General features: G+C 47.3%; 1 protein-coding gene across 2 annotated transcripts in view; it reads right to left on the bottom strand.

The window, feature by feature from the left end:
* The window catches only part of LOC147156159 (cadherin-20-like), a 52,046-nt gene that overhangs the window by 3,229 nt on the left and 29,055 nt on the right, over positions 1-19,762 (bottom strand). For both annotated transcript variants that reach the window (XM_086066221.1, XM_086066220.1), the window contains exons 2-10: positions 7,453-7,726; positions 3,911-4,205; positions 3,447-3,566; positions 3,128-3,295; positions 2,325-2,512; positions 1,999-2,255; positions 1,050-1,186; positions 701-822; positions 511-628 (exon numbers count right to left, since the gene is read on the bottom strand). In XM_086066221.1, coding sequence (XP_085922347.1) covers positions 511-628; positions 701-822; positions 1,050-1,186; positions 1,999-2,255; positions 2,325-2,512; positions 3,128-3,295; positions 3,447-3,566; positions 3,911-4,205; positions 7,453-7,641 — 1,594 coding nt within the window. In that variant the 5' untranslated portion in view covers positions 7,642-7,726. The remainder of the gene's footprint in view (positions 1-510; positions 629-700; positions 823-1,049; positions 1,187-1,998; positions 2,256-2,324; positions 2,513-3,127; positions 3,296-3,446; positions 3,567-3,910; positions 4,206-7,452; positions 7,727-19,762) is intronic.

The following is a 19,762-nucleotide window of genomic DNA, read 5'->3' as shown; positions in this document are numbered from 1 at the left end:
TGTAATTAGATTTTTTGGGGGTAATATTTTGTATTATTATTATTATTATTTTTATATATTTTTTTCATAATACTCTTTATTTTTCCTATTTTCGATTTTGTTTTTTGTTCTTGAATTTTTTTTCTAACAAAAATAATCATGTTCTAATTATTTTTCTATATTTTCCCCCCCATAATATTTTTCAGTTTCTCTACATTAGTTTACCTATTGGTGATTTTCTTAATAGTTTTTGTATGTTTTTCCAACATTAAATATAGTTTTCATGTAATAATTTCCCCCCATTATAAAGGTTTTAATGTTTAGCAATTTTTCTCAAATAAAAAATATAAATGTTTTGGCAAATCTTCTATTGTTTTACTTTGTGTATTTTGTATTTGATTGTTGTGATTCATTTTACTTGTGAAGCACTTTGTGACCTGTGAAAGGTGCTATATAAATAAAACGGACTTACTTACTTTACCCGTATTTGTCTGCATACAGGATATATTTCTTGGGGGCGGCTGTGTTTACCTTGGTTGTCTCGCAGGGTGAAGTTCGGGTTGTTGGCCGCGTGTGGCGCTAACGCGTAGGAGAAGTGATGTCCGCTGGGCGGCTCGTCAGGGTCCACCGCCGTCACCGCCTGGATCAACTGCAACGGCAGAGCGCGTCAGCGGGTGACGTGCGGCCCGCGCACGCTTGCCGCCAGGTGACTCGCCGTTACCTGTCCCGCTTTGGCCCCGTCGCACACGAAGGCCTCCAGGGAGTCGCTGAGCGTGGGCGCGTTGTCGTTGACGTCCTGCACGCGGATGGACACGGCCACGCTGGACAGCTGAGAAGGATTATCTGAGACACACGCACACGCACACGCACACGCACGGACCAACATCAGCACAATCATCGCAAACTTTTCAAACCCGACCTCAGGCTTGAAACCCGAACACGAGCTTCATCTTGAAACCTTACTTTGAAATCCTAACCCTTGGCTTTCAACCCTAATCTTTGTTTCTGACAATTCCTCTTTGTTATGATGCTGCATTTTGGCTAAAAGGCAAAAGTGGCGCCGCACATACTCATCTCCATGGCCAACACGCTGATGTTGTGCCAGCCCAGCTGCTCGCGGTCCAGCGGACGCAACGTCATCAGAGCGCCAGACGTGATGTCCACGTAGAAGAACTTGTCCGGGTCACTGCTGCGGTCCAATGAGTACCTGAAGAGAAGAAGGAGGATGAAGAAGATGAGGAAGAGGAGGACGAGGAGGGTGAAGTGGACAAGGAGAAGGTGGAGGACAAAGAGCAGGATGAGGTGGAAAAGGAGGAGAAAGAGAAGACGAGCAGGAGGATACTGAAGAAAAGAGAGGCGGATGATGAAGAAGAGGTGAAAAGCAGGTGGATGAAGGAGAGCAAGGTATAGGTGGAGGGGAAGGAAGAAGAGGACGAAGAAAGGAGAGAGAGGAAAACGTGGAGAAGGAGAAGCGTAAAAGAAGGAAGGGAGGAGAATTGAGGGAGGTGGCGAAAAAGGAGGGAGAGGAAAGGGTGGAGCAGTTGAAGCATAATTGGGAAAAGGAGGTGGAGAAAATGGAGAGTGAAAAGGAAAAGGAAGACAAACAGAAGAAGTTGAAGGGAGGAGGTGAGGGACGGAAAGGTGGAAGAGGAGAAGCACAATAGGGAAAAGAAGGAGGAAGAGGGGAGAAGGGGATCAGGAGGGAAAAAGTGGAGAAAAAGGAGGAGATGAAAAGAGGCAGAGGAGAAGGAGAATGAAGAGGAAAAGGAGTAGGTGGGTAGAAGGAGAAGAAAAGGGAGGTGAAAGAAGACAAGAAGGATGAGAAAAAAAGCAAGGCAGGAGGCGATAGAGGAGATGAACGAGAAAAAAAGGAGACTGCTCTAAATGTGGTGTAATGGCGCCCTCTGATGGCAACTAATCAGCACTGCGTCTTCACGAGCCACATTATTAGGTACGCCTGACCAGTTGAGTCTTGAGCACGCGTGTCCCTAATGACGCGTCGGCGGCGTGACCTCTGACCTCACACTGTTGTTGTCGCCGTCTGGGTCCCTGGCGGCCACCGTGCTGACCAGCGTGCCCACGTCCGCGTCCTCGGCCACGTCCACCAGGTAGGCGGGCGCGTCGAAGACGGGCGGCTCGTCCACGTCGTCCACGCTCACGTGCACGATGGTGACGTCGTGGAAGGAAACGGAGGAGGAGGAGGCGGCGGCCTTCGCGTGCGTGTTGGCGCCCTTCACCTTCAGCGTGTAACTGCGCTTGGTCTCGAAGTCCAGCGGCTGGCAGTCAAACACGTGACAACATTTCAAAGGCCATCTTGACGTCCCACCCGGAAAGGGGCGTCCTACCTTCTTGACGGTGATGATGGCGAATTTGTTGCCGGGGTCGGTGACGACGCCGAAGGTGTCCCTGCCGTCGCCGTCGATGACGCTGTAGGTCATGTCGGCGTTGAGGCCCACGTCGCGGTCTTTGGCCCAGATGCGTCCCACCTCCGAGTCCACAGACGCCGACTCGGGGACGCTCATCTGGTACAACCCTGCGCGCAGGACCAGATCGTCATTCTACAAACCACCACCAGAGGGAGACAAACCTCCACACAGGATGACCACTGAGTTCCGCAAACAACAAGACAAAACATCCTTTCTCTGGGCATGAAATAAAAACCAAACAAACAAAACAGAATTGAAAAAGAACGCTGCTTCTTAAGCAATGTATTTATTGTTTTAAATATATTTTTTAATACATTAATAAATCGTAACTAACAGCTTTGCTTTTTATTTTTTGGTCTTATGCTGAAGTCTAAACATTTCCTAACAAGTCTAATCTTTCACTTAGTGTTTGCTGTTTAAGAATACGAACCAGTCTCAATACCCTACTTTGAACCCCTAACCTTTGAACCCCTAACCCTGCCTTGAAACTTTACAGTGAAATTCTGCCATTGTCTAAAAACCTTAACTTTTGTGAAAAAACAAACTTGAACTTAACTAAGTGTGGTTTGAAAGCCTCATTTGAATCCTCTCCGTTCGGACAGATGGCGCTAATATGCTGGAGACTAACAATGGGAGTGGCTTGTCTTTTGAAATCTTTTCTGTTATGATTATATTGTATTGAAAATGTCAAGAAGTGTGTATGTGTGTGCGCGCTATCTCACTTTGATCAAAGACGGGCGGGTTGTCGTTAATGTCGCCGAGCGAGATGTCCACGCGGGCTGTTCCGGCGAGTCCGCCCAGCTGGCCTCCCATGTCCTTGGCCTGGATGACCACGGTGTAGTTCTCCCTGGTCTCCCGGTCCATGTCGGCCAGCGAGACCCGCACCACGCCTGACGGGACACGCGGACGGTTACGAGCAACAACGACCCCCCCACCCCCACCTGGCATGTCACCCCGAGCAACGTCATGTCTCAAGTCAAGTCCAGACCCGAGTCTTAAGTCCTTGTCAAGTTTCTGTCGTAGCGAACGGGCCTCACGTACCGGTCTTGGCGTCCACCGAGAAGTAAGGCTGACCCTCCAGGATGCTGTAGACCACGCGGGCGCTGTTGCCGTACGTCGGGTCGTCGGCGTCCGTGGCGGTCAGCTGAATCACTGACGTTCCTGGTCGTTTACAGATAATAGCATCTTTGAGAGAAAAGGTCTTATTGCTAACTCTTTTAGCGTTAGCATTGGCAGTTAGCATGACGATCATGTGCAGGAAATCGGGGTCTGAAAATGGAACATTTATAATTATGACAATCCTGGTAGTTTACAGATAAACCGTGACAAAATCTCAAATTTGGCGGCAAAGCACTTTTTCCTATTAGCCAAAGCTCCTCCCTGAATTCAACATATGTTGTAATCATTCCGTATTTAGCATCTCTGAGAGAATTGCTAGCTCTATTAGCGTTAGCATTGACAATTAGCAGGTTGATCATTGAAAATGGAACATTTGTGTAGGGTACCTATTTTGGACATTTCTGGCACCGTGGCCCGGTAGGGTCCGTCTAGGAACTTGGGCTCGTTGTCGTTGATGTCTTGGATCTTGACGATAAACTCGGACTCGGGTTCGAGCGGACTGTCGGTCAGGCGGTTGCGGGCCTGCGCTCGCAGCACGTACTGGGCCTTGACCTCGCGGTCCAGCCTCTGGATGGCGTGGATGTCGCCCGTGCTGTCGTCGATGGTGAAGGTGGTGCCGGCGCCTTCGCCCCTCAGGATGTACTTGATGGAGCCGTCGCCTTTGTCCATGTCCGAGTGGAGCTGCGGCAAAACAAAAACAGCTGCTAAATCGTCACCTCTCCGCTTATCGGCAAAAATAAGGACTTGATGGATGTTCAGAGTCAATCGGGTCCAAGGTCAACGTGAACTCTGTGAAGGTTTTTCAGTTCAGGATCGAGACTGCGGATTTTTAGGAACGTCGCGACCCAACCAACCGTCTTCTACGAACTCATAAATCCCAAGTCGAACCATCACCAATTTATAGGCCCAATCCTATAACCCCACAAACGCAACCCGAAGCCCAAAACCAACCATGACCCCCAATCCTTAACCCACATGAAAACAACAGTGCCAAACTCTTCATCTCAGTGCTTACAAAAACACAAAAGGAAATAATTTAAGGGGTTTTTGTTAAGACGCAATCAGTGTGTTATTGTGAAAGAGTTGTCATAGTAACAGCAGAACAACAGAAAGAGGCTCACGAAAGAGCCAATTTCCCCCCAGGTTCTTTTTTCCACATCCAAGTTGTTTTCTTTTTTATGTTCTCGACATTATTTCTTGTTTTACAATATGTACAATAGGTTCAATTCAAATCCAAATCCTAACTCTTCTTATTACAAACCCTGGCCCACTAAGTCACGTCTCTTCGAGTTCTAACCACTAAACCGAAGCCACTAACCCAAGCTTGGGAGGCTCAGTTTGTCGAGCCAGTGACTGAAGGGTCGGCGGTTCGAATCACGCATGTCTTCAGTGGATGAAGTCAACCCCAAAAATATTTTTTCACAATAATATGTTCTATGCAGCCCCACTATAGTCTAAATATGGCATTCTGGTTAATATTTTGTTAGTGGAATATGAGCTATGAAGCCAAATCCAGCCGTTTTGATCCATCTCAGGGGGCGGCCATTTTGCCACTTGCTGCCGACTGAGGATGACGTCACTGTTGCGCGGGTCTCGGGTAACAACCAATCACAGCTCAGCTTCAGAAAACAGGTGAGCTGTGATCGGTCGTTGCCAGAGCTTTGAGCAACTGTGATGTCATTTTCAGCCGACGGCCATTTTGCTTCATAACTCATATTCAACAAATGTCATATAAATCAGAATGTCATGTTTAGATCACATATAACATTGTCAAGAAATGTTTAAGGTTGACTTCCACTTAAAAAAAAAAAAAAAGTCTGTGCCCTCTCAACGCGGAGGAGCAGTTGCTCGACTTTGAATCCCTCCCAGATGACCAAAAGAATCTCCAGAAAATAAAGAAGATCAACAAATTATGCTCAATCCTTCTATCTTAAGCCGTCGTCTTGTCGGCATAGAAATGGAAGTGAACCTCGGGTGCAATAAGATCGTCAGAATATGTCAAAGCCAGGCCCGACTGGCTCAACTCATGATTGCATTTCAGATGAGATAATCCTTTATTGAACCTCCAGGGGGCTCCTTCCAAATTTGCTTAATTAAAAACAACGCAGCGCTGCAATCAATGTTAATTTTGACATTTGTTCAGTAAAACAACAAACTGAAAAGCAAAACGCTGACCTCGCTGGGATTCGAAGGCCACTTCTAATCGCCGCCCAATCAGAAGCCAATCGCCGCCCTTTTGTTGCCAGGGACGACCGCGCGGCGCAATCAGAAACCTTTTGTGGTCCGGGAGTGCAAATGGCCGCCTATTGATGGCAAATCACTCGGGGCTTTTGTCAAGGGTCTCGCGCGTCATCCAACAGCCGCGCTAAACGCAACCCTTGATGCTCATCTTGGCTAATAATCAACACAAGTCACAAGGAAAGAGAATATTTTTCCTGAGAGGACACACTTGCAGTATTTGGAAAGATAGAAGAACAATTATTGGCAAAAAGCTGAAAATGCGATTTTTGAGACAAAAAAAGAAGAAGTCAAGGCCAAGATCTTCAGCTTTAGTAAATGTTTAAAAAAAAAACATGTAACGGGTCAAAGTTGAAGCAGATTAAGATCGGCTCCCCAATGACCCGTTCAAGCGAGTCCACAAATGGAGATGGAGCAACTTTTTCTTTTCTTGGACGTCTTTCCCTCAGGACTCGTTAGCCGGCCAACCGATCAGGACTTTTCGGGGGAAATCCCCCCAGCCCATCGAACCCCCCCCCTACGCTCATTAGGTGCGTTTGCATCAGTCTTAAAAGGGGCTTTCGCGGGATGATGGCTTAAGACCACTTCACCGCCACAGTCCGGCGGGACAACGTGAACTCTCCGTGCAGGCTCCCCACGATCAAGACTACACATTCTTACGAACTTGTTGGGGTACGAGGACGTTGATGCCGCACTTTTTGATCGGACGATGAACAAGTGGGTGACTTTGCACATTTTGCAGATGAGACTTTTTTTTTTCAGGGTTTTCAGACATTGAAACAGATGAGAATGTTGACTCCAAATCCATCTAAAAAATGGCCGCAAACCCACTAACCGAACCCCAAACTCTAACCAAATTCACAACACACGCTCTAAAACAGTTCAAACCCTCTTCCAGTCCTAACCCACGACACCAAACCGCAAGCGACTCAATTCAATCCATCATCAGTTCACCAAGCCCCAAACCAGCCTGTTTTCCATATTTCCTTCCTCCAACACACCTGAATGAAACGATCAGCTCACCAGCAAGCTCTGCACAAGCCTGATCCTGATTATTTGATTCAGGTGAGTTGGAGGAGGGAGACATCAAAAACAGGCTGGGTAGGGGCACTCGAGGACCGGATTCGAACACCCCTGGCCTAGAGATCATTCTTACTCCTAACCCCAAACACGATCGTTCTAACCACTAACTAACTAAAGTCAACCCTTAACTCATTCAATGCCAGCCTCGTTAAAATGGATTTTTGACGTCAAAAGCCGTCTATGGCACCGAATGAGTTCATCTTTAACTCCTAACAATTTACCTTCAAATGGCTGCTTAGCAAACTGCGACGAAAAGGTTACCGTATATTTCAATTTGGCTTCTTTTATATTTACAGCTGAACACGATAGTTAAAGCTTCACAATGAAAGAAAAAACGGCCTCCATGAATTCTCCTGACAAATATTGATCGTCTGTTCAATTCCTTGACTCTCAAAGTTTTTGTTTTCGTTAGAACGCCATTGTAGCGATGGTGCGGTGCAAGGGTTCACGAGGATGCACGGGTTCAAAAACGGCAATTGGCAGGCCAACAGGTCAAGGTGTGACCCGCCTCGTGTCCCAAGTCAGCTCCAGCGAGTTTTTGGGGCGCAGGTCTTGAACCAGGGACCAATGAACTTTTCACAGTGTGTGTGCGTGTGTGTTGACCAACCTTTCCGATGTAAAGCGGGTCCAGCCCGGTGTACTCCTCCAGGACGAAAAACTGGTTCCACACCCAACCTCGTTTGACCCTCTGCACCCGCGGCGTGGAGTCGGCGGGATGATTACCCAGCAGGCCGTGGGGCAGGAGGCTCATTACGCAGAGCATCAAGTGCAGCCGTGATCCCGACCGGGTTTCCATCGTCACGTCCACCGACCCAGTCCTCTTTTCAGTCCTCTTTTCAGTCCTCTTTTCTTCTGACGGACGGATGCGAGTGGGAATTTGTCTGAAAGCAGTGATTGGATTTTGTTACAGTCGCGAGCGTTGGGAAATTGCGCAATAACATGCCAGCGTGCGTATTCCGGTCGAACCCTTGCAAGTTTTTGCAACGTGTTATTACGTCATACTTTTTCTTTGTGTCCTCCTCGTTGTGGAATCTCGTCCGGCAACATTTGATACGTCAGCTTGGATAAAACATGGACGTGTGTTGAAAATGTTGCCGTAAAAGTGAAACGAATCAATCCGGAGGTGTATTTTTTTTTCCATTTTCGCAAGGCAAACTAATTAACTCATTCAAACCCCAAAACGTGTAAACACGTTTTTAATACTTTGTCCTTCACTCTGAAAAACGTATTTACACGTTTTGATGTTTTTTTCATACAAGCGCATACAGAAGGCTTTGATGCAGCTCCTGAACTGAAGAGTTGGCTTAAAGCAATGATAGACATTACAAAAAACGACCAGCAGGTGGCAGCAGAGTATAAGAGATCAGCCAGGGCCATTTTGCAACAAGCTCTTTTTGCCATTGTTTTCAGCAGGGACGTGAATAATGATGAAACTGAAAGAAGAGACTCATCTTTCTTTTGGTAGAGTCCATGTTTTTATAGCAATAGAACACAATATTATGTGGGCCTTGCAAAATCAGTCCAAATCCAGTAAAACAGCCGGGAGGGAAGGGGGTTGCTTCAGTAAAAATGGCTGAGTTAATTACGAGCAATCAAGCCACACACGTGCAATGAACGAAGCCTTCCTTTAAGTCTGACTTGACGTATGTCTTGCTCGGATGGCACGCTTGGGACGCACGCATCTGCTCGGAAGGTGGCGAGCGGCAAAAAAGGCGGCGAGGTGGGAGGAGCCTCAAAGTTTTCTTGTGGATTGCTGGGCCTTCGAGACACTTTTGTGAGGCCAAGAGACTGCTGGACTCCATGATGCTTTTGTGCCTTTTGTGTCTGCAGACTCTCCCAATCTGCCAGCTCGCTCCATCATTGTCCGCACCGTCGGGGGGGGGGGGGCGTGACCGCTTTGTGTGCGTGCGGCGGGCGGGACGGCTGACATTTCACCTCGCCGCCCACCACAATGAAGCCAAATTTGCTCCCGCTCCGCCCCTGTGAGGTCACAGCCGTTTTGCGGCTGCCTTAAACGTGCTGGCCGCTTGTTTAAGAGCGAGCAGCTGGCGGGAGACGAAGAAGAGGTGGCCGGTTGGGGGGGGGGGAGGGGGGGGTCATTTGAAGGAGCTTCACTTTTCCCACTACATTCCGAGACACGCACGACATCAGCTCTGGAAGCCAAAAGGGAAAAATAACTTCTTTTTTTTTGGGTGGTGGTAAAAGGGCAAATAAAGCAGGATGCGATGCAGGGAGAGCGCCGGCATCTGCCGGGAGCGAATGATGGAGCTCATGCAGTGGCGGCGTCAGCGCCGCTCCACCTGCTGCTCCATTAAATGCACCAGCAACAACACACTTCATCATCAGCACATAATGCCAGCAGTCTATAGAAGCTCGCTACGACTTCATCAATATGTGTCGCCGCAAAGCCGTCGCGTCACGCCAACTAAATCGCTCTCATTCTTTTTTCTTTTGACACACTTTGCCACTCTTTTGGCGTGACGCCAAATCAAAAATTCAGCATCCAAGGACAGGATACATTTTGTTGTTTTTGCAGAATTGTGGAAACATTTCAAATACAAAGCAGGAAGAGAGTTTTGTTTTGGTACAAATCTGGATTCAAAGTGGGATCCATAAATTCTATCCCATTTACAAACAGAAGCATTTAAAACAATACAATCTATCCATCTATATTTATCTATTTATTTATTTATTTATTTATTTCAGAATCAGAAACATTTCTATTGGCCAAATATGTAAAATGTAAACCACACAAGTCACAACCTGTCCAAGTAACATGAAAAATAACAATGGCCAACAGTGGGAGACAAAATAGGAAAGCCTGACGGTCCAATAATTCGCGCCCAGAATTTCTTAGACGGAGATAAAGGAAAACATGAGAAAAGGGAGAGGAAGAGATGAGAATTATTTTTTTGCCCCCCGCCCACAAGATATGGGGATTAATTAAAAATTTTTTTTTTTTTAACTTCATTTAATTTTTATGTATTTTTTTAAAAATGTATTATTCTTTTTAAATTTTATTTAATTAATTTGCACACACAGCAAAGTTTGGGGATTTTTTTTTTTCTTGGACATAAAAATATCAATTAAAAACCATGCATCTAAAAATATAGAATAAAAATGCATTTATTTATTCATGAACAAAACCACGATTTGGATAGCCATGCAGGATTGAGAAGGAGTGTATTGATTCCGTTGCGCCTTGGCGGAGGTCTGCCCTCTTTGAGTGTGATTGCCCGTGAAATTGGATGAGATCACTAAAGTCATCTCAGTGTGTGGCGCAAAACGTACAATTTGGGAACGCCGAGCGCAATCAAGTGTTAATTTCACACTGGTCATGTTTGCGCTATATGCTCACCTCCGATGCAAAAAGAAACCCCCACACCGTGGAAAAGGGCCTTTCAAAGTGGGAGGGGCCGTGAAAAAGGCTCCCGTCCCTTTCTGGCTGCTTGAAGGGTCACGGCCAATTTGTTAAGCGCAATCAATTTTGCACGCCGGATTCCAGCCAGGCGGCTTTGGAACCTATGCAAATTGAAGCAAACTTTTTACATATGTGATAAAACTCTGGATGACCCCCCCCCCCCCCCCCCCCCCCAAAAAAAAAACACACACACCTATTACATGCCACTGTGGAACAAATATTTAGAGAAGAACGTTCAAATCCTCAGCCGGAAGTGCACGTGACATCATGCCGACAAGGTGCATCGTGTCCCAATACTTTTGCTGTATTCGAAGGCCGGCGGGTTCGTTTCGCGCTCAGCAGAACGCCCATAAAAGGAGTCAAATTAAATCACACGAAACTGGCGGCGGGCCCGAGGCGAGAGGATGACGTCATCGCGCATAAACATCAAGCGGGAGAGTTTGCAATCAGCGGCGGTCAAAATAAGACACGCATCCGTTCGAATGAAGTCCGACGGCATCACCGAGTAGCTTCGGAGCTCGACCTCGGGTCGGATTCTTCAAAACACAAGTCATCAGAAGAAAGTAGAACCTTGGCTCAGGTTGAGCTTTGAGGCGTGAATGCCGACGGGAGTTTGGACGTGCTCGGAATCGGACAGCTCAGCAGAACATCTGACAACTTCCAACGTCTTCCACTTCTTACAAAAACAGCATCGGGTCACGACTCGCCAGTCTCAAGTCGTGTTTGGGGTCCGGCCCGCCTCGCGCGGTGGCCACAACAAAAACGGCAAACCAAAAAATGGAGAGCAATAAAAAATCAAGTCGCATTTTTCTATTTCTTGCTATTTAAATATGAAATGACATTTGATTCCATTTCGAAGCACTGCACGCCCCCAAATAAATGATCAAATATTTAATTGATTTCAACTTAAAAGCTTGTAACATTTGAAAAAATCGGACACATTTAAAAATGTAATTAAATTAAATATAACAAAATTGAATACAAAAGATTTAAAAGCTCCCAAGAAATATCTTTCAAAATTCTGATAAAAGTACATTAAAATCTAACAAAACATTATTTAAAAAATATTTAATTGGTTTAACTAAAAAGCGCTAGACCTTTTTTTTGGGGGGGGGGGGGGGGGGGTAGCTAAAGGAGTCAAAAACGCATTTAATAAAATTGTATGAAATTAAAAGCTCCTTTGCAAATTCAAAATTAAAACTACAATCAGTTGAATGCAACTAAAATTATTTCGAACCATTTAAGAAAGTGCCGACCTGTTTTGAAAACATAACAAAAAAGTAACTCCAAGTCCCCGTTTTGACGATTAGATGGTCTACAAGTCGCAATTGAGTTTTCGAATGGAAACAAGACTTCTGCACGTTGATTGGTCGACTCCAAAGAATTGATTCTTCTGCGTAACAAACCCTCCAAAAACGAGCGACCTTCACGAAAACAAGGAACGGTTTCCCAATAACGTTAGCCGTTAGCCTTTAGCGTATCACGTTTCTTCTTTGTGTATTTGTGAACAAGTTACAAGTTGTCTCGCTGCGATGACGTCACGCCATTCACAACATCGCAAATAGTTTCCGTTCCTTTCTGTGACTCTTCCAGTCTCTCTGGAAATGGATCTAAGTTCAGTAGCAAAGTATTTGTACTTTTTCACTTCCCACAAAAGTTTGCATGCAAATGAGCTACAAAGTAAAGAGTTAGTCAAAAAGGACAAAATGGTCTCCAGTGTCTTTTTTCTCACGTGCAAAAACGTTCTCGTCTTACCGTCCGTCTCTACGAGTCCTCGCCGCCCTCGTCTCTTATCTGGAGCTTGTCCGAGCAAAGTCACCTTGCGTCGTCACTCGCTCATTTTTTGCCAAGTTTGTTGGACTGGCCGCCTCCTCCGTCTGCACGCTCCTCTTGTGCCACATGCAAGATGCCGTCGCTTATCAGGGGAGCCAATCGGAGCGCAGCGCCAAATTGTCCTGCTCCGTGCAATCAGCGAAACGGCTTGTCCCCTCCCTTTCCAACACAGCCAGGGAGGAGGAGGGAGGGGCGGAGCGTGGTAATTGATGGAAGGATAGCGATTTGTTGGGGGGGGGGGCTGAGGGGGGGGGGGGTGCAATCAGGCACTGTGAGCAGTGGGGGAAAGACTAAGTACAAATACTTTGTTACTGCTCTTAACTCTTAAATGTTGTCTGTCAGCCAGCCACGCCCATTTCTGACAGTCAGCCACGCCCACATGCCGAAAGGCTTCGTTGTTGAGTCATCCAATGCAGGATGCCTGTTTGCCTGTCCCTGTGGCTGCTGGGACTTCTGCATCAAAAACAAGCAAGTGTGAGCTCACCATGCTCATTTCTGGGAATTGCGCGTGAAGACAATCAAGCGTGAGCATCTCGGACCCGTAGCGTCTGCCTACACTCTAAAAAGAGTTGGGTCAAAAATGGACCGATCCGAAGAAATGGGTCTTTTCGTGTAAAACAACTTTACTTGGGTCAAACAACCCAAAAAGTTGGCTCAAATTGACCCGTAAAGAGGATGGGCCCATTTTGGATCCATAATTGGGTTACTTTTGACCCAACACTTTTTTTTCAGAGTGTGCGCTGTTTTGATGCCGTTCGCTTGATACGATCGCAGCTCAGCCGCTGGCAAACGCGACACGACCGACGCGTTCGGTGTCGCCGGTTTGCGTGGCGAGCCTTTAATGAGGCCTGCTGAGGAATTGATGAGCATAAAAGACGAAGCTTCCCACGTTCTTGCATCCGCGGCCAGTCGGAGGAGCAGCAATTCGTTTGGCAAATTGCTGGAAAGATGCTGAAAAATGAGGCGGCGGCGGCGGCGGCGGCGGCGGGCAGGGGGGGGGGGGGGGGGGGGGGGGGGGGATTGGTCCGCGGTCACGGAGATGTGATCCGTGTTTGGGGAGAAGGCGAGGGGTCTCGCAGAGGCAATCACGGAATGAACGGCGCCGCCGGAGAGCGGGCGCCGCCGCCGCCTTCGTCCTCGAGAGGATCATATCGGGGGGGCGACGGAGCATGTTGGAAGTGAAATGAGAATATATTAGACAGGAACGGGCGGCTGCGCGCACGCCTTCTTACTTTTCATTACACACTCGCAAGTGTTTAAATATTGGATTTACTAAAGTGATGGAAAATTCCACTTCCTACAGAGTGCCCCCCCCCCCCCCCCCCCCCCCCCCCCCCCCCCACCCCCCAAAAACACACTGAAGACGGTGGAGGGGAAACTTAACTTCAATATGTTTCTTCTGGTGCGGCGGTCATTAACCCATCCCCCCCCCCCTCTAACCCCCCCGTCGTCCTTCCTCCATTGCAAATACATTTTCATGCTTACAAACCAAAAATCACATTGATTTTAATCAGCTTCTCAACCATTTGAATAAAATTAGATTATAAACTGAAAAGACCCAACAAACTTTTAAAATAAATTAAACTATTACACACATTTGATTTGCACGATTCATTTAAAAATGAAATGACAAATGACATAACATTTACATGACATTTTGTTAAATTAAAAGGTTCTGACTTTTTTTTTCTTCATAATTTTCTCAGCTGAGAAGTGACACGAACTTGCTTTATATGTATTTTAATGAAAAATGGCAACCTATTTCTTTAAAATAATAATAATAATACAAATCAAATAAAATCCTATTTATTTGAATTTCAATTTAAATTTAACTGAACTGGATGAAAATGAAAGGAAAAAAAAATCAATCGAAAAACGACGTCCATTTTGTTGACTGAAGACGTCTTGATCCATTTCAAAGAACTTTCGAAAAAGCAAATGAAATCACACTCAAGTGAATTAACTCCTGACAGTTTTTTTTTGTAAACAAGCAGATGGTGGAAAAAGTTGACTTGAATACGTTTCTTCTGCTTCGCCATCTTTTTTTTTTCTTCTTTTCTGCTGCGGCGGGTCATTCGTCAACACCCCCGTCACCCCCCCGACCTCGTCCTCCCTCCCCCGCCATCTTTGTCCATGTTCAGCACCCGTGTCAATCTGTCAGCGGGTGCCTGAGCAGGCCCCCCTCCCAAGGAAGAAAAGGCAAAAAGCACCCCCCCCTCCCGCAGCAGCTTCCATCACAGTGGCAGAGCCGGGATAATAATTGGCAGAACAAATTGAAGTTAAAAGGCTTATGGAGCAGCTTTGGAAGTCTGTTTTTGGTGGAGGGGAAACCGGTGGCTGGGGGGGGGGCGGTGGGGGGGGGATCTGGAAAACAAGTCCCTGAGGGTCCGCCTCACAAAGGCGCAGATCCGCCGTAGAAATAGATTGGATACAGCAACGTGGACTTTGGTTTGCGGCTAACGTGCGAGATGTGGAACGGACACGCTGCTTTCACGCGGCCGCCATGTCCGCCCTCCCCCGAAAGCGTCCTTAACGGCCCGCCAGCATGTCGGGTCACGTCGCCGGAAATCCCACGCCTGCTCGGGTCCCTCGTGAAAGATCATTTGATGACACTCAAGGAGGACAAATTGTGGAAAGGCGGCAGCACTTTGGTGAATCGTGAACAATTCGGGGAACTCCGAAATTGAGACTAATCCGCCGTGTTTTAAAGAGCGCAGATTCTGAAGTCTGCACAAAAACTGGACTCTGCAAACTTTGGGGGAAAAAAGGGAACGTGTGAAGCTCTCGTTTGTTCAAAAGAGTTAAAAGTGCAACACAAAAGCAGACAAGTTTGTCTATTTCAAGGAGTGAAGCTACCATGCTAGGCTAATGAGCTCACGGGGGACGCTTAGCGAGCACGGAGCGCTTTGCTTGGCGCATTTGATGAACAAAAAGGTGCGAGATGACAAGAGCGACGCTTCGGGACGCTGCAGCATGTTAGCGCAAAATAGCGACTGAGGCTTTTTTTTTTCCCGGGTACTTAAAGCGAGCGTTTACATTAGCCTGACGGGTGCACTGACTCAGGGTGCATCTTGGGATTGATGCTCAACGCAAATACATGATTTTCTGTGGTTTTTGTCGTCTGTTCCCCTTTCCTGTGCTCTGGCGTTCCGCAAGTGTCAGTCTTAGGGCCATTTGAGACTCAGAGATGGGCAAATTTGAACTTGTCATATGCAGATGACATTTTTACCCCGATAAGAAGATGACGAAATGTTCATTCATGCTTTTGTCTCCTCACATTTTGTTCATTTTAGGATCTGGTCCAAAATTGTAGCCGTCATTTACGAAGCCCTCAAAAGTCATATTTGGTAGATACTGACTGCTTTTTACTTCCACTCTCACACGAGAGATTCAAAACCAAAGGTGACGGAGCCTTGCAGTCTGTTGCTGTTTTTTTTCTTGCAACTATAAGATGTTTGTGATTTTGCATTCTAACCATGCAGCATTTTAATTGTGACTGCTTTTTTCGGCAGAGGTGGCAAATCCAGGTCCCAAAAATTAAAAACCTTGCCGCAGTTTGGCTTTAGCCTCAGGCGCTAGCTAGCTAGCTCGCTCCTTAGCAGGTAAACGAGCGCCATGGGAGCTAGCTAGGGAGCTAGCTAACTAGCACCTGATGCTAAAGCCAAACCGTGGCAGGCTTTTTACTTCCTGGACCTGGATTTGCCACCTTTCCTCTTCGAGAAGTGCTACGTGAATAAAATGTACATCCTGACTTGCTTATCTTTGGTTTGTGCATCCGTATGTTAGCATGTGACAGACGTTAGACGGGAGGTACGCTAACATTTTTGAATCCGGGGCAAGGGTCCCGGTCCTGCTGACTAAGGAAGGAAGCGGCAGTTGGCGCTTGGTTAAATGAACGCACATGGAAAGTGCTCCAACATGAATATGCAAGAAGATGAGCCACCGAAGCACGACTGCAAACACGTGCGCATTGTCCTTAAGTGCTGCTGATGTTTAATTTAAATATTAGCGGAAATATGCAAGTGTATACGAGGTGCTAATGTATTCAAGGTATTATACCGGACTGACATCGCGGCATCTTTTTTCTCGCGCAAAAGTCAAAGTAAGTGTTGACATCATGAAGCAGTGCCTCTTAAAGAGACGGCAGCGATTTTGTTGGACTCTCTGCCCGAGCAAACATCCTTTTAGCCGTGACTCACGGGTCGCGAAACTGGTCCCCGGTCCCGGAAGACGAGCACTCAAGGGGGGAATTTGAATCCTAATTTTGTGCGTTTGGCAGGCAGCTCCAAATAATAGAAACACTTTGTGTCGGAAGCGAACAAGCTGCCCTCACTTAGCGAGCCCACGTTGCGCTCGGCTTGTATCGCCGGCGCCATGAGGAGCCGGCGTGAAAGAAGGTTACGCTGGAGAGGAACTAAAGCCTCCGTGTCATCTCAGATAAGAAGCTCAGCTCAGGGCCCTGCTGCTCCACATTAAAAAAAAGTCACGGAGATGTACAAAGAGCTCCTACGGGTCTTTGGGGGGGGGGGGGGGGGCGCTCACAAACCACGGTGGGAAGTCAGGGGTGTGGGGGCCCATCAAGAAATTTGGGGGCGCGCCCAAACGCTCGGTCCATTTCTTGTGGTGTTCCTCAAGGGTCAATCTTAGGGCCGGTCCATTCCAGGCCGAAATGGTTACGGATTGAGATCTTGGATGGCAACATGGACGACTGTGTGCCGGCACTTATCGACACTAGGGGTCTGTAAAAAAATAAAATAAAATCGATTCTCATAAGAATTGTGATTCTCATCGAAAATCGATTTGATCTAAATCATTTTATGCTGTCTTGCCCTTGTTTGTGTGTGCCTTTATTGGGAGCGCTGTTCATGTTGTACGCAAATTTGGCCACTTAGGGGCAGTGCGGTTCCGCGCGTTCTGATACACTGTTAAGAAAAACGATTGGAATTCAGTTGAATCAGGGCTTATTTGACTGGAGTTTTGTTTTTATTTTCAGTAACTGTACTTCAACGTGAGCACTTTTGCCACCTCTGCTGATTCGGGCAAACGGGAATTGAAACGCGTCCTTGTTGTTTTGTTGTTGTTATGGCGAGAGACAGCAGCGAGCCAAAGCGGCAACCTTTTCTGTAATTGGTGGCTCCGAGCTTTAATTGTGAGACATCGCGGTTGGCGCAAGGTCGCGGAAAGCGAAGCGTGACATTAAGCGGCGTCCTGTGACTTCCTGCTGGGCGGCTCGGCCTCAGACAAGCTGTTTCTTTCAGGATCCGTCTCCATCTGACCTTTTCATCGTGCGCGTATTGACTTTCACTCCGCCATGTTAAACTTCCATGCTGGCCGAAGACGGACGGGGAGGGGGACGAGAGCGGCGGGCGTTGGGGATGAAAGGCTCCCCGGGCCCTTTGATGCGGTATTCCGACGGGGACCCGGCCGGCCTTGATGAGCCGACGGGGGCCTCGGAGACGTGGGGCCTCTGTTATTTCGCCCTTCGAACCACCCACCCACCCCCTGTTCTCGGTCTTCCTGACCCCGCTTGCGCCGCCGCATCTGAGCGAGCAAAGCGACTTTTGAAGTGGCTGCCTGGCGACGCCTTGTGACTGACGCAAGGCAAACACAGCGAGCGAGCGGCTCCATTATGGATGCGGCTTCAATATTTATTAACCTGCAACTCAACACTTGAGTGCCTTCACTCACTCTGACAGCAAACACAAGTGCGGTTGTGATGTGTGTGTGTGGGGTTGGGGGGGGGGGGGCAGGATTACAGCCCCCCTACCATGAAGATGTCATTCAAACTCTGAAGGATGATTGTCTTTTTGGGACGATCACTCATGTGGCGCACGTTAATCCAGAGAGGTTAAATCAAGACTTTTTTTTTGGGTTACACTTAGGAATGAAGAAGCCAAACAAATAAGCCTAAAACGTCGCATGCTCCGCCCACATTTGATGACGTAGCCAAAAAGGCTTGGCAATTTATCATCAGTCATCTATTTAGGATGCCAGCTTCCGATTGGAACAAAGTTGGTGTGCAACGGATCAGCGTCGATCCGCGGTCGGTGCGGATCGGGCCCCGCGGTTCGAAATCGCCTACGATCCGCGGAGTTGTTGGCGGGGGGGAAGAAAACAACAACAACCGACAACAAAGTGCACATTCACAGTAGACAGCATTCAGTCATGCCAAGGAAGCTGAAACGTACTCAACGTAGCACACCGCTTACTCTCAGGGAACTTCAAAATAACGTTTGCCAAGTAATACATTGACGGCAATGCAAATAGTCTTAGTCAACATTTACTTTGAAAGCGGCTGATGTCGTGTCGTGATAGCGAGCTTGACTTCCCTTTTAGACGTTCGTAGTTTTGATTGACATTAAAGTTGCGAGCAACATCAACGCTATCCCAAACTCATAGTCAATTGCTAATTTAGGACGCTAACAAACTGCTAATTAATGACGTTTTTTTTTTTTTTAGCTAGCAGTTAGCTGTTAGCATTACCAACGAGCGTTTGCGGCTGGTAGCTGTAAATGAGTTTGGCTTACTTGAATTCTTTTTCAATATTCTGAACCAAAAGCTACTTTGTAAAACTCAATTAACTTGTTGGAAGATTACTAAAGAAAGATTTCAAGAGGGTCCTCGCACCTCCACCGCCATGAAAGTTGGGGGTTGCGTCTGCCACTCTATTTTTTTTTTTAGCATGTGGAAAATCTGGAACATGCCACAGCAGCCGTCCATTAAGTAAATAAATAATCAGGGTTGTTTTTTTTGGGTGTGTACTCTCTACATTCCTGCTCCTCGACCCCCCCCTGCCCCCCTGCCCCCCTGGGACCGGAACGAAACATCCACCCTTGAACGGACTTCCTATCTTTGGTTCACGTCGCGGTCGCTGGCGCACGCATCAGCAGGTCGGTCGGTCAATAGAATAACAATTAGAAGCCAGCGCGCATGCTTCATTACACGTTTGGCATGCAGGCGGCGGGGCTGAGATGGTGGGAGTGGGGGGAGGGTGTGGGGGGGGGCTTCTTCCATCCGCAAGCGGTGGTGTCTGTCTAACCTGCAACGCGGCAGATTAATGTCGCTTTGTGTGTGTTTGGACTCGTCCTGAGTCAGTGATCACAGGAGGAAATTGCTCCGTGGGGTTTGAACAGTGACACCGTCTGACTCTCACCCCCCCCCCCCCCCCGCCCCCCTTCCGCTTCAAATAAACCTTATCAGACTGCTTCCTTTAGAAGTACTTTGAACCTTTAGTCTACGTACTGTTCATATGTAACCAAGAATATCCTCATAGGACAGAAATAGTCGAACCAAATGACGAGCTAACAAAATCCCGTTTCAGCGACATTTAGCATTTTGACCTAAAGCGTATGTAAGAGGTCACCGTCTCGAGGGGCACCGTGGTCCCAAATTCAGCTCGACCCACGACATCCTTTGAACACATTTAAACACTCCAGGCGTGGAGGAGAACATCTATCACCTCAGCAAAGTCTTTATTTATCCCAAAACAGGAGCCGGACGGTCCGAGGTTCTGACTGGATGCTGACCCTGACGTGCTGTTGTCTAAGCAGGAAGGAAGCGTGAAGGTCTTTTGACCTCAATTCTGCATGATGACTGATCCACAGCAGCAGGAAATTACTTTTGGGTGACATTTTTTTAACAGGTTTTTTGAAAGCGGCTTCAA

Source organism: Leptonotus elevatus, chromosome 21 (genome assembly GCF_054856555.1).
Source record: "Leptonotus elevatus isolate MCC_2025b chromosome 21, RoL_Lele_1.0, whole genome shotgun sequence".
Taxonomy (NCBI): Eukaryota; Metazoa; Chordata; class Actinopteri; order Syngnathiformes; family Syngnathidae; genus Leptonotus; species Leptonotus elevatus.
Note: the sequence above shows the minus strand (reverse complement) of the source record. Positions and strands in the feature narration are given on the sequence as shown.